This window comes from Cheilinus undulatus, linkage group 7, assembly GCF_018320785.1.
Source record: "Cheilinus undulatus linkage group 7, ASM1832078v1, whole genome shotgun sequence".
NCBI lineage: Eukaryota > Metazoa > Chordata > Actinopteri > Labriformes > Labridae > Cheilinus > Cheilinus undulatus.
This window is the reverse complement of record NC_054871.1, coordinates 15004727-15019556: the sequence shown is the minus strand read 5'-3', so window position 1 is coordinate 15019556 and position 14830 is coordinate 15004727. Positions and strand designations below refer to the sequence as shown.

General features: G+C 39.3%; 1 protein-coding gene across 2 annotated transcripts in view; it reads right to left on the bottom strand.

Moving 5' to 3' along the window:
• The window catches only part of raver2 (ribonucleoprotein, PTB-binding 2), a 150850-nt gene extending 137359 nt beyond the window's left edge, over positions 1 to 13491 (bottom strand). For both annotated transcript variants that reach the window (XM_041790749.1, XM_041790750.1), the window contains exon 1: positions 13179 to 13491. In XM_041790749.1, the coding sequence (XP_041646683.1) occupies positions 13179 to 13475 (297 nt within the window). In that variant the 5' untranslated portion in view covers positions 13476 to 13491. The remainder of the gene's footprint in view (positions 1 to 13178) is intronic.
• Positions 13492 to 14830: the final 1339 nt, after the last annotated feature.

Below are 14830 nucleotides of genomic sequence, written 5' to 3'. Positions count from 1 at the left end.
TATAAAAAATGATACAACAAAAAAATAAAAAATATGCAGGTAATTAGGAATGCAATAATATAGGCTTAACATGTGCAAAGTGTAAACTGGAGATTAGCACAGTTGCCTAAACACACCTTTCCCTACCGAAAGAGCATAGTAATAATGGTCTATTAAGTGTGTTTTTGTGGCATCCTTTCAAGAAGTGTGCGTGGAAAGATCTGAATAAATGGCCACATCATAGATATGTTTCATGGAAGGATGTCTCACTGGTGATGGTGAGCATTTCAATATCTCGCCAATTCAACAGGAAGTATCTGCAATTTTCATACCAAACATGACTGCTTTCAAATTTCACATGTAGGATCAAGGTCTGCCCCTCGACATATTCAAGGTGAATTTCATTGTTCTGATTCAGCACCCCTACTGCCAACAGGAAGTGACACAACTGGACCATTTCTTTATTGGCAAGCAATTTATAATCATGTAATTTCAAGGGAAATCACTGTAACTCTTACATGAAACTTCTGATTTGCATCTAATCTCACATGTATGATAAGGGTCTGCCCTGCCACATATTTCATTACATATTTAAATGTGTATTTCATGCTTTTGCTAAGGTGCCACCTACTGTAAGAAAGCAGAAGCAATATACATAATATGATAATATACGTATAATGTCCTGGTTTTTCTTATTTTATATGATAGATAACAGTCCTAGGAGGATTGGGAAGCGGGCCTCCACTGGGAGGCACCACATGGCTTCAGGTGAAGCACTGAACCATACAAGACAAAAACATGATTTGCTTTTCTAACTTCTGCTGTGCATGGGGCAAACTGGACAGATTTATAGTCAATGTAGAGTCAACTATTAAAGTTAGAATTTTTCTACATTGGTCCTGATGATGCCACAGTGTTTAATTAGCAAAGATCTACAAGCCAATGACAGCATAAGGCTGTGTTAACCCTGTGGTCAGACTGAGGCAAGAGGACTGAGTCTAATGACCAAACCATGGGATTTTTTTGACAAGAAGTTAAAGAAATTTTGGTCTCTGAAGGGAACTGAGACATTTAGCACAGTGAGCACTAAGACAGCCTGTGCAAGAGCAGGTTTTTGGCACCAACAATGATCAAAAACGAATACCAGACAAGGCTGAAGGTGGAGGAAACCAAACTGATTGCCTGGGAAAGACGGATGTTTGAAAACATATGCTGACCAAAATATCAAAAATATAAAAATGGTCAAACAAAAAATGCTTAAAGATGAGACATAAATGTTTGAGAATATAGTTGTTAAAATCATATTTTATGAGGGTTCAGGGCTCACAGAAAAAAACATTTTCTCTTGGGAGAGGCTAACTTTCCCACACTTTAAAAAAAAAAACCTGCACTAGACGACTCTGCCAGACCGTCGGACCACTGGAGACCACACACCTGCCGACCTGCATGCCACAACATCGCAGTGTTCCCCACTCATGAGATTTCACAAAATCTTGTGTGACCAAACATAGCATCAGAAGAAAAGCATTGGCAACAAGCAGAAGATGAAAAGATAAAGAAATAATTCACCTCTGAGTGTGATGCAGAGGGCACAACACACTCATATGGACACTGCCATATTTGATTTCTGAGGGATCCTCAAGGGACAATAAGGAGTCTATGCTGCGCCTGTTGAAAAATAGGTAAATTGAAAGATGATGCCGAGTTTCCTGGTCAGCAATTTTTTTAAAAAAAGCTCTGAAAAGGTTATTTACTTATTTATCTATTTGCCTGCAGGACAATACAAGATCACTTTTCAAAAACAGAAAGGGGGGCATGAAACACATGTAAACAGGCGGCCTAAGATACACAAAAAGGTTGTGTTAATGTGTGGGAAAATGTGTAGCTACAGTCTGTTCACCTTGGTGGCACTGGTAAAGGATGCTACTGGAAAACTAGAAAAGCACTCGGAGAGCGCAGACCTCTGCCGTTAGCCCCATCTCCCAATAATGAAGAAATTCCTGGATCTAGATAGTGATCTGGATCAGTCCCAAAATCTAATTAGTTCTTCCTTATGCCATTTATGACATTTAAAGAAAATTTCATGAAAATCCATCCATAACTTTTTGAGTTATGTTGCTAACAAACTAACAAACTAACTAACAAACCCTGCCGATCACATAACCTCCCTGGCAGAGGTAACTATCTGGGAGGCTACGATGTGATTTGGAGCAGTAAATAATCTTGCTGACACAGCACACTTGGGGATTATTCAGACAAATCTTCACTCCAATTTTACATTCCTTACATTGGCTTCCAATCAATTTCTGAATTCAATTCAAAATCCTTGATCTTGTTTATAGAGCCCTGCATGGACAGGCACCTGGTTATATCTTAGACCTGCTCCATCCCTACATTCCCTGTAGATCTCTCAGGTCTTCTGATCAGGGTATCCTAGTGGTCCCTTGGGTTTAGGGTTCACTTTAGTTGAGTAGTTATATGTGAGTTAAACCCTCAACAGCCTACATACCACTTTATTTGTATCTATTACTTTAAAAACGGTTGTATTGCACTGTTGCTATTACATGCTAACTGCTAAGTTTCTCATATTTACGTCCGATAAAGTGCCGGGGAAAAGCTCAGACAGGAATGCAGTCGCCATTTACTGAAGCTACAGCGCCTTCTAGTGGTGGGAGGTTCATCACAGTTTAAAAGAGGATTACAGACCGGGATTTCAAGACGGTGTATAAATGCAATAAAAAAGTAAATGCATAACCCCCCACAGTAAGATCATGCTTACTGTGGTCAAAAGGGGGAAATTTGGCCCACTTCTCTTATGAAGTGTACTCGCTTTATGGAACTTTACGACACAACTTAGTTGTTAGTAAAGTGACCTTACAGTTGAAACAAATGCTAAACCATTCTGTGTTTAGAACATAGCTACATGGGCTGGTTGGTCAGTCTTTGTGGTTCTAACAGTAGTCCGTCAAACAGCTGGATCTTAAGCACCTGTGCGATGACTGTGGCACAAACATCTGCACACCCCAACGCCGCAGTGAACAGAAAAATCACAACAACGTGTGCACAGAAGTGATGGAGGTGATGAAGCCTGCCTACGGTCAGGAGGGGCGGATTTCATGAACATCTGCTCATGACACACAAGCACACATTCACATACACTAGCTTCTCAGCATGTAAGGCTAAAGGAGGAAGTGGGTGGAAGGAGAACAGCTCAGGCGCACGCTGCTTTGTGACATTTACATGTATTTGAGTTTACCTGTACAGATGCACGGGTACACACAATCTGCCTGGTGTCAAATAGAAACAGAAAAACATGCACATAACCATCCCGTCTAAGTGTTGTGTATTTCTGAGAAAATCTGAATAATTCAAGAATTGAAGAGAAGTCCTTGGAAAGTAACCTCCTCCTCATGCACTCACACAGCTATTTTACCCTCTAGTGCTTCTGCATATGAGAAAATATGTGATGTGTGATTCAGCCATGGGATAATGATACAAAGTGTGATGAATAAATAAAGTCTGAAGAGTGCATATTAGCTATAACACATGTCTCTTGGCTGTTCTTTATAATAGATTTGTTTTTAACAGGTCCCTCCTGGCTCCAAAATAAAGCTGATAGTTTTTTTCACTAGTAATTTCGGGGGTGGGGGTGGGGGGGGGTTGATTTAAAACATGTGATTGCATCAGGAAGGTGTGAATGCATGGCCATTATACAGGGGGCTTCCATTTAGCAAATATTCACATGCTAAGTGAGACACCATTGCTTGTTTAAATAGAATAATTTCCTCGTTTACTGAGAGAAGTTCAGATTTTTGTAATGGTGTATTGTGAGTGCTAATATTGGATTTATAGGGTGCACAGCGGGGATAAAACTTGGGTCCAACTCCTTCTCCAGGGCTTAGTTTAAAACACATTAATTGTAATGCATCTGATTTTTTTAGCACTTAGATAATAGCTCAACTTTTCAGATACAGAAAGACAACAAGAGACATTCACTGTAAAATGACTTAATTATTCATTCACTGTGCAACTACTATAATTTTCATCCACTGCAGTATTTGTCAGTTATATTATAAGCCACAATCCAAACACATTCAGACAGTAAATGTTTTGACTGATGACGTTCTGCTCTGTAACCCATGATTGGTTGATCTATGTTGGTAAATGTTTTGTGATTTATGTCTATAACTTAAATTTGCTGTTGCCTGTCTTGGCCAAGACACCCTCCTAAATAAAATTATTAATTATAATCATATTTTCCTGGTTGAATAAATTTCAAATCTGACAAATGAAATATAAAAAGGAATGTTAAATCTTTAATGTTTGACTGAATTTTGTAACGCTGCTGATGAACAGAATTGCTGAAAAAGTAAAGATGCACAATATTATCAGCATGACATCACTATTTACAAATATTTGCTGAAAAAAAATCATTCGTATCAGCAGGTTTGAACATTTTTGCCACTATTTACTTTAGGCAGCACTAAAAGATCCACGTCAGCTCAAGAGTTTTTCTTTGTTCATCCTCATTTCTGTAGGTGTGTTACCAGCTCTTTATGCATTCTTAAACTTTTGCATTCTTAAACAAAGTTTTCAGTCTTATGTGCCTCCACAAGTCTTATACATTGCAGGTGACAGAATTTGCACCCAGCTTTATTTTGGGTACTTGAAGCAGAAGGTTTTGAGAAGAAAATGATATCTAACAGATGGTATTTCTGCTTTATTTAGTGGTAAGCAGTAAACCAGTATCAGTACTGTCACTGGTATTGTTTCTGCCATGAAATGGATTCTTTCAAAACCATTATGACCAGTTTTAACTCAGGTGCTGTGTTGTAGTGGACACAAGGTAAAACTGTTACCACTTTTCAACCTTTCAACCCCAGTGATTTATGCCACACAACAGCCTGTACTGAGCCCCATCATCAGAATGCACACTAAAGAGCAGACCCAGGAGGACGTGCACATCCATGCATTACTAACCAAAGCCTGATACTCTGAGGGGAACAGGTCATTTAGCACCTGGGAGGCCTGATAATTTAAACATGACAAATCTTTGTTTTGAACCCATGACAGTTGCATCTCCATAAACAACTGTCTTACTATTATAGATATCTTTTAATTGATGACTCACTTGTTCAAGTCAAATTGAATGAACCTAAGAAAGAGGCTGTGACTCTGATCATGGTCAAAGAAACCTTGTAAACACCGTAGCACTGTCCTATGTCCACGAAAGCTTACTTAGTTTCATGATAAACAGGTTATTTACCACAAGCCCTCTACAATTAAAGATGTTAGTTGTTACTCTCCTTGGGTTCTTTTATTTCTGATGCCAAATCATAGATTTATGTGTTTTCATAAGCAGCTTAACACACCTTACCAGTAAATAAACTTAAAACCACAGATTCATCTACAAGAAACAACAGGCTGAGAACTGAACACAGAGACTAAAAAAGCATCTTTTGTGATCTTATGTTCAGATGCGAACTGAGTATGCCATTACAGGTCATATGATCCAGCTCTAGTTTCAGTACTTTTAGCCTGTAAACTGACTCTGAGTGGAGAATGTGGAAAAATGTGAAGACAGTTGGAACACAGTACTACACCATTTTTAACTTTTAATATGTGCTTGTATAACAATAACTATGTGGAAAAAGCTCAAGATAATATTAAATTACATTAAAAACTAGCATGTGATTCAATATAACAAGTCTGATTCATATATTTAATTGAACAATTGTGCTACTTTCTCCAGTACTCCAGACCTGAAACAACAGCCAACATAAAAGCTAATTATAGATCTAAAATCTGCTCATTTGTAAGTAAAGTGGGTACATGACAATGTTTAGTAATTCATAAGGATTTAGGTTGGATAAGCAGATTGAAAAGAGGATTTTACTGTAAAATGCTATCAGAAGCATTTTTAGGAAGTATTGCTTGGGGAAAATATTGACATGGCAACATTTCATTATCCAAGTAGATACAATAAGCAAATTACTAGTGCATATGATCAGTTTTTCAATTTTAAAAATATGTGGCTTTGAACAGATTTTCCTGTCAATCTCCATCACTTCACCCCTGATTCATGACTCCTATTAGGGAAGGAATGAATGAGGGTAATGTGACCATTAGTTAAAAGAAGACAGCTGGATAATGTCAGATAGTGACAGAAGAAGTTAAAAGATAAAACGTAGTGAGAGGACAACCTACACCAACATCTAGTGGATAGATTAATCATGCTCTTGACCTTTTTAGGATTATTAACTGTTCCCTGCCCCCCACTCTTTCAGTCAATCAGATATTATGATGCATCATTATGTCATGATCCTACAATATATCACTGTATCATTACAGTACAAACCAGTGATTGGGACTTTGGTCACTAGGTGGGCCACATTCATTTTATTATCTATGCAGAAATGCAGAACTGTTACAAATTCTCAGATATTCTCAGTTTAACCTCTATGACTACCAACAACTTAATAACGAAAGAATATAAAGCTTTCATGATGATTTTTATACCAACATTTAGATTTTGAACTGAAATGCAAATATAAATGGTTAATTTAGGGTGTTTTCACACCTACGCCATTGGTGTGGACTGTCTAAATTTTCAGTTTGATCCAAACCAGAATGACAAGTATGGAACCTCCCCCAGACCATGGTCCAATCCAGACCTTGGTCCGACCAAAAGAGGTGGTCTCAGTCTGGACCAAACTGGACCAAGGTACAGTTTATGCCCAGTGTGAAAGCATAATTTTCATATCAAGGACAGAAAACTACGGCATGAGAACCAGAAAAAGGAAATTCAGCACCAAAAAAAAAAAAAAAACAGCTGCAAAAGAGAAGAGAAGACCAAATGTCTTATCGACATTTTGTCTAACAATGTTGTTAGGGGCCAACTGAGAAAAACTTTCTGTTTTTCTGAGCTAATGAAAGTGAGAGGATAGGAGAGGACTTGAGAACAGTGCATCAATGCCATCAACTCTACTCCCCCTCCCTTCCTGTTCCTCTCCCTGTTTGAGCTCTGTAGCTCCGCCCCTCTTCTCACATACCTCCTCGCAAATGTGCATGTACGCTGATTCAAATATGGACGGTGGCAAAGCTCTTGTGGAGGGATTTTTCTCCACTTTTCCACTGAAATCAATGACCGAATCACAAGCAAGAAAACAGTCGCAGCATGAACAAATTCTTCATAGGACAACACTGGTAACTCCGCCATTGTATCGACTTCTCACTGAGCTGAGAGGCTGAACCGCACCTACTATAGCAGACAGTAGGAATGCTCTCTCTGACCTGAGCTGTGATGGGCTGCGAGTACTAGCCTCCTCATTGGCTGGAGCACCGTCCCTTGCTGGTTTTCCTCAAGTGAGAGTGCAGTGCGAAGAGGCATTGCAGAGTGTGTTATTCTGTTAGATGGCTTCAATAACAAGACCCTGAGAGGTTGTGTTGTTTTTGTGGGCATACAACACTAAAAATAAATCGCTTACTACAGCTTTAAGTCACAAGCAGAAAAAATGAAGAGCTGGGGTGGAGGAAAGTTGCAAAAAGCAGCTTGCAAAGGGGAAGAAAAGAGTAGAGGCCAGAGGAGTTTAAATATGGGCAGCTTGAGTGCGATGAGCCAACAGCAGTTTTTTTCTACATACAAGCAATGCACATTATTAAACATGCTCATGTCAGACACCTGCCGGCCAACTAACCAATCAATGTAAACTACAGACACATGTAACCCACATAGTTGATGGAAATATCACATATAGGTTTGTCATGTAAAGTCTGTTAGTTTGTTTGCAATAATTGCAATGTGAAACAAAACACCAGACCTTGTACAGAACTTTCAGGTGTGGAAAAAAAACTCTTAATAATCTAAACAAAGAATTAACCAATGCTCAGCTACTTACTCAATGTAGTGCACATGGTAGTTACAGGATATTTCAATATATTTTACTTTCATATTAATTTTTAAGACACTTTCAGTGATTCATATAAAGTAAGGCTGTCGAAAGATTGCGATTTTTAATCATGATTAATCTGAGAATATCTGTAGTTAATCACAATTAATCACATCCTTTTTATCTAATTCTAAATTTCCACTATTTTGCATTTTAATCTGTTTTTGTGTCATTTTGATATTTACACTGTCCTAAAGGGTAACAGACCTGATAAGACCTACTTTTGTTGATAAATTAAAGATTTTAATACAAATTTAACTGCAGAAAAAGGAACTGGTTATGAACTACAAATGAAATTAGAGAACATAAAAAACCCACATACATCACTGGGGCTGGAGGGCTGACCTGCCTTAGTCAACGTGTATTGAAAGGGGCAACAAAGAATACATTTAATCATGATTTTAAAATTTAGTGCACTAATTGTGGGCCTTGGTTGGTTGCAATTAGTTTGATTAATCTTGCTAGCCCAATATAAAGGTTTTCCAGAAGCAATAACAGGCAATTAAATCTATTAATTTCTTGCAAAGACTTTGACATAAACTAACCTGACACTCCAGATGGATTTGTTTCACACATCCATCCATCTTTAATAGGAAATGTTTGAGAAAAGGCAGAGGCTTTGAAAAAACTCAGAGTGTGAGTGGATGAACATTCTGACTGCCACATCTCTATGGGCCAATAAGAGTAACAAAACATGTGACATAGCAGCTATCCAGTTGTTGTTGTCAAGCTCTGATAAAACTTATGCTTTAGCAGCATCCACGCTAAGCTCTTGTGCCATAATTGCACCGGCCTCTTGCTGCTGCTTGTTTACATCATCTGCCGTGCCTGAAAGTACTGCCCCTCGTCACTGATTGGTCCTATCACTTTCTAAGCAGGCCCAAATGGTTCAGATGGGAGCTTAACAACATGGATTTGCCAGTGAAAAACAAGGAAATGGACGTATCCATCTGCTTTACAAGGCTAGACATAAGCCAGTTATCAAAGATTATAACAGAAGTAATTATATTATCATGCTTTTATGGCAGATTATGTTGTATTTTCTTTATGCATATAGTTTAATGGTATTTGTAATTGACTTGGGTGCCAAACTGAGAGAGGAAGGGGGCCGCCAGTTGCCCACCCGACATAAACTACCATATTATTCTGAGGCGTGTTGTGTCATATTGACATGTACTGTGTCGTGCCATTTTGTGTCCTATTGTGTTGTATCATGTCATGCCATATCCTATAGTATTCTGTCCTTTCATATTGTGCTATCATGTTGTATTTTGTCATGCGCTACCCATCCCTTAACTTCAGTTACATTAAAATGTTTAAAACTCAGTTCTTATTCATTGAATAAGTGATTCAAACTGATTTAGACTGGATAAGCAGATTCAACAAAGGACTTTAATGAAATAAAATGTTGCTAATAGCTTTTTCGGGAAACATAAAGTTGTATAAATTTGATAAAAAATCCTTCTTGTCTCTTCTTTTATCCATCCTTCCTCCACTTCCTCACCCAACTCCCCATCCCTCCTTCTCTAAGTGCACTCTTCCCTTCCTTGTTCCCATCCCCCCACTCCTCTCTCAGATGAGGGCTGTCAGCAGGGCAATATATCTGATACAGTGCACCATGGGCTCAGACAGACACACATATATATCCACTCTGCGTTACAGTGTTCACTAATGGGGCAGCGGGTATGAGGGGAATGGGAGATGGAGTCCGCTGGGTGTGGTCGGGTTAATCAGACAGGTTATATAAGACAGTGACAAGGATTTTCCTTTCGTCATAAATGTCTAACCCTATGATATTAAGATGGTGTTGTGTCAACAGCAGCTTTATGAATATCACTGGATTCTTGTACAGGACCAGGCAGGACAAGCTGTAGCTTTCACTCACTCAGAAATACACACAGGTATAGTCCAGATATAAAACTGTGCTTCAAATATTGATAATTTCCATCATTAGTTCAACTTCATTATTCTTTGATTACTTGCTTAATGGTTCATTCAATACAATGTAAAAATGACCATCAAGTTGCTCCTTTTTCTCGTCAACACATTTTAAAGCACAAAAACATTAAATTTGTAAACAAAATCCTTACATTTGAGAGGCTGAAACAAGTAAATCTTGTACAGTTTTGCTCGGTCATAGACTTGAATGATGTCTTTTGAAGTTTTTGTCTTCTTTCATACTTAAAAACCTGTATTTGCTCAGACCACAAAGCTTTACAGCCTTTCATTTTGAATAAATGCAGCAATCTTAAACCACAAAGCAACCTTAAGAAATATCATATTAGCTGTGTGCATTTACTTTTCTACCAACATGTTTGATTCCTAATGAGTTTAAAAGGTTTTCTGTTTATTCCTTATGACAGATCACTGACATGCATCCACACGCATGCAGCCAAAGCCTTCAATTCAACAACAGAATTCCCCAAACTGCTCCTTTAAACTGATAAATTCATGTGGCATGTCTAGCAGAGCACGCTCCATGACGCTCAGCTCTGCTCAGACTCACTACACACAGCACTCTTCTTCTGTCAAATGAATTACGTGGAAAATATAAACAGAGAGAGACAGAGAGACATGCCGCTTCTGCTGCTTCACCTGTAACTTTTCCTCTCTCGTTTCCCCTCGGTTCCTCATTTTTTACACACCCCATGCAGTCAGAGTCTCTTTTTCTCTCCCTTTCTCCTAAAAAACAAACACACATAAACTCCTGACAGGGTGCAGCTTCTTCTTGGCAGCAGGCCTCTTTCTAAGAGTGTTTTGGTGCTACAATCCAGAAGGGATACACCATCAGCTTCTCTGCCTCATGAAGGCTCGCAGACTGACAAGAGTGATGGATGACACTCAGTGGGGGAGACTGAAGGGGTCTTACAGATGAAAACAGTGAAGTCACTCGGCGGTCACTGACGAGAGACAGGCGGACAAAGTTCTCATGTACAATAAACATGAAATATAAACTGAGTGATGTGCTTCTACCAACAGAAATCATGGCGTCTACCACTAATGTGTAGGAAAATTACAATACGGGATACTGAAGCAGCTGTTACACAAGTTTACAATGCTCTAATCAATATTAATGCCACAAAAATGAACTCTCTATCCAGTTTATATCACTTCAGAAAATTAGCAGGCATTCATAAACTAGTCAAAGTCACAAGAAAGATGGGGAAAATTAATAATCATAACAGATGACACCAAACTGTAGAAACATCCATCCTTTATCTAGAACTCTTTTCCTGCCTGGGGTTGCCAGGGGCTTGAACCACCAACTGCCATTGGGCAAGAGGCGGGGTACACCCTAGGCTGGCCGCCAGTCAGTCACAGGGCTGGCCTGTAGAGGCATACAAGCTAAATACTTACAATCACAGATATGGGCAATTTAGACATACTTTATTACCTAAAATGTCTGGACTGTGGGAGGAAGCCAGAGTACCTGGGGGGAATCCACACCTGCATCATGAGACTCCACATAGAAGGGCTCTATCCAAGAATCTTCTCTTTGTGAGGCACTAGGGCTACCCCACTGCACCACCTTGGAGTCGATTGAAAACAACATCCATTTTCTACCTTTCTTACCCCATTCAGGGTCACGGGTGGCATGATCCCAGATGTCACTGGGTGAGAAGCAGGGTACACCCTGGACTGATCACTGGTCAATTGCAGGGCTGGCATACAGAGACAGACAACCAGACAAGCTTATACTCACGGCCTATTTAGAGTCACCAATTAACCTAACAAGCGTGTCTTTGGTGGTGGGAGGAAGCCAGCGTACCCGGAGAGAACCCACAGGGAGAACATGCAAACCCTGCACAGAAAGGCCCTGACCAAGAAGCATTGTGCCGCCTGTGCCGCCGTGTAGCCCCCATTGAATACTGCATGATCGAAATGTGCAAATGAATGCATTGCTCTCTGGTTTTAACACATTAGGGATGCACTGATGCATCTGTTTAACACTGGTAGTGTTCAATATCGGCCCTTTAGACACACATCGACCATTAGCAAATAATGTGGCATCATCAAATATCAGTTTCCAATCTGTAGAGTCAAATCAGTCTAATGCTACAAATCTGAGAACAAAAGAAGTATGGATGTACAATATTGTCCGAATGATAGCCGTATCAAAAGATATTAGCTTAAATAGTGAATTATCACATCAGAAGACACAAACATTTCTGCCACCACTTTCAACAGATATTTCACCAGTAAAAATCTGCCTACATCAGCTGTAAATTGGCTACACGTACAAATACATTAGCAGAGTCATAGACTGGAACAACAGACCAGCTTCATCATTCCTTATACTTTAAAGTGTGTTTTAAGGACTGAAATTTGTTGTTTTGTTCCTCCCTGAAACTTTAAATTACATGTTTTAAGGAATGAAGTTTTAGGACTGAACTACATTTAAATCTTGGTATCGGCTAAAATCATTCTGTAAATATTGGCATATCAGATATCGGCAAAAACCCAGTATCATCCGTCCCTATAATGAAGTAATGGAAAAATATCATCAGCTGAAATAATACTTTAAACATCCATATCAGTTCAAGTTTTAACAACTGGTGTATCTCGAAAAACATCCATCTGTGTAGCTGTTGCATAATAATATGAATAAATTATAACGCAAAGAGTTTCATTTCCCATAACGAATATGTGTTATTATTACAGATGCATTAAGTCAGTTTACCTCACCATGCAAAGATGAGTCAATCTGAATGACAGTCTGCAGTAAACAATGTGCTGCAAGGAAAGCTGAAACTTGCAATCTAGTGACAGTTTTTAACAGAATTATTTAGGAGCACAGCTTCTCACTAAAATGTGTAACTGTTTTAAAGAAAACTGTGTTCTTTAAAGAGTACTCTTACATTAAATAATAATTTAGCTGATATTTTCTGATTAGGGCTTGTTTACATCTCTCAATTTAACCAGTAAGCTATAACCATTAAGATGATATTGTAGACAACTTTTTTTAAAACCGTTTGTAAACTGTTTTTATCGTTCAAATAATTAATGTTGCTTTAAAATGTAAAAACAGCTATTGTTTTTCGTCGTCAGATGCTTAGATATGTGGTGAATTAAGTCTCTGGAGCGTCAGACACGGCTCTTTATCAACGTGAATTTAAAAAAATGAATTTAAAGTGCAAACTGAACTCGGAGCAACACTAACACCCAGCAAGTCAAGGTAAAACCTTAAAAAAAGAAAAAGTGACCAACGCCACTTTCCCTCCACTTTCCCCTCTTTGAACTGCCGTGTACCTGGTTAGTGGTGTCAGGCGGAAGGTTCTTAATGAGGATTTTCCTCCTGTTGCTCAGCTCCTGACGAGTTTTGGCCAGCCTCCTCTCGATCTCCTCCGGCTCCAGGTCCGGCAGGTCCCGGAGACTAATCCCCGAGTCGGAGGGCTGAGTTCCCGCCGCCGCTGCCGCCGCCGCTGCTGCCGCTTCCTCATCCTCCGGCTGCCGGCTCTCGGGGCTGTCCATCTCTGGGGAAAGTGCGCTCTCCCCGGCTAGAGAAGAGTGAACGCTCGGCGGCTGGATGGATGGGGCTGCCGCCATCTTGGGTAGCTGAGTGAAAAGTGTGAGGGAAGTGAGTGAGAGAGACAGAAACAGAGAGAGAGGGAGAGAGAGAGAGCAGGTGGGAGGTGTGTCAGTTGGAGAGATAGAGAGCGCTAAGAAGGTGAGAAAATACGGAATCAAATGCAAATTAGAGAATTTTGTCTGCTAAAGTAAACAAATCCCTCCGTTTAGAGTATGTGTCATCCTTAGAACCAGATATTTAGACTTAGAGAGAAAAACTAAACCGTGTCAAACCATCATTGAACTTCAGCTAGCGTCTTTAATTTTGGCTATCTATGTGTAGTCTGCTCAAGGCAACACGGTGTTTAAAGTTAGTATTTCAGGGTTAAAGTCGCAAATAAGTGAAACTACCTGTTGAAATGTTTCATCTCCTAGGTCAAGCATATTAGGCTGCACCTTGGACTCCTGGCGACCCCATCTGTCTGCTCAACATATGAAAGCGGATGAAGGAGGGTTTAAGAAACTAGAATATTAAACTTAGATATCATACTGGTTGTAAAAAATCAAACTGTTTCAACACCTGTTTGTCACCACAGCACAAAAATAATCACGTATTGGGGCATGTTTTTAATTACCCAAACTCCTGAACACTGTTTAGATAGCACTAAAACATTGGCAACGTTTTGGCAATTATACGATGCTTTTTTACGTAATCACGCAGGGCTTGACGTCAGGTAGAGTTCAGCCAAAAAAAAAAGGGTAGATTTCAGCCATGACAGGTACTAGAAAGACTCCCACCAATCACTTTGGCTGGCAGAATTTATTGGTGCTTTATTCTAACCGGGTTTGGCTGTGATTGCCAGTGTTGGTGGACTGTTACAGTGGTAGATGCTTGTTGCTATGAGGCTGTTTGGCGCATCAAGGGGTCAGTTTCCCCTAAAAGAATCGGTAGAAGTGTCCACTTTGTATAAGACCCAATGTCATTTACTACTTTCTCCAGGGTTGACGAGGAAATAATAAAGTTGGAATTACAGTTTTCATTTACAATTCAAAGGATCTAGTTCAAGTCAGTTTTAGCACATCATAGGTAACCTTAATTATAACTCGTGCAATTTCCAGCAAGAAAAGTGTGGCTAGTGAAAATTAGAGTGGCTAGTAACTTTGGAATGCACAATATTATCAATATTAAAGTGTATTATCTTATATGAAAATATCTGAAAATATTTAAAACCGATATTTTTAATTTAAAAATAATTCATGTGAGCTGTGCATAATATTGGCTGTACAAACAAATAAGTTAGTGGAGTTTTAGGCTGGACTAACAGACATACACACCATCCCGCAACCTTCGATCTTCAGACACCGGCCTACTTTCCATGCCCAAAACCAAACTC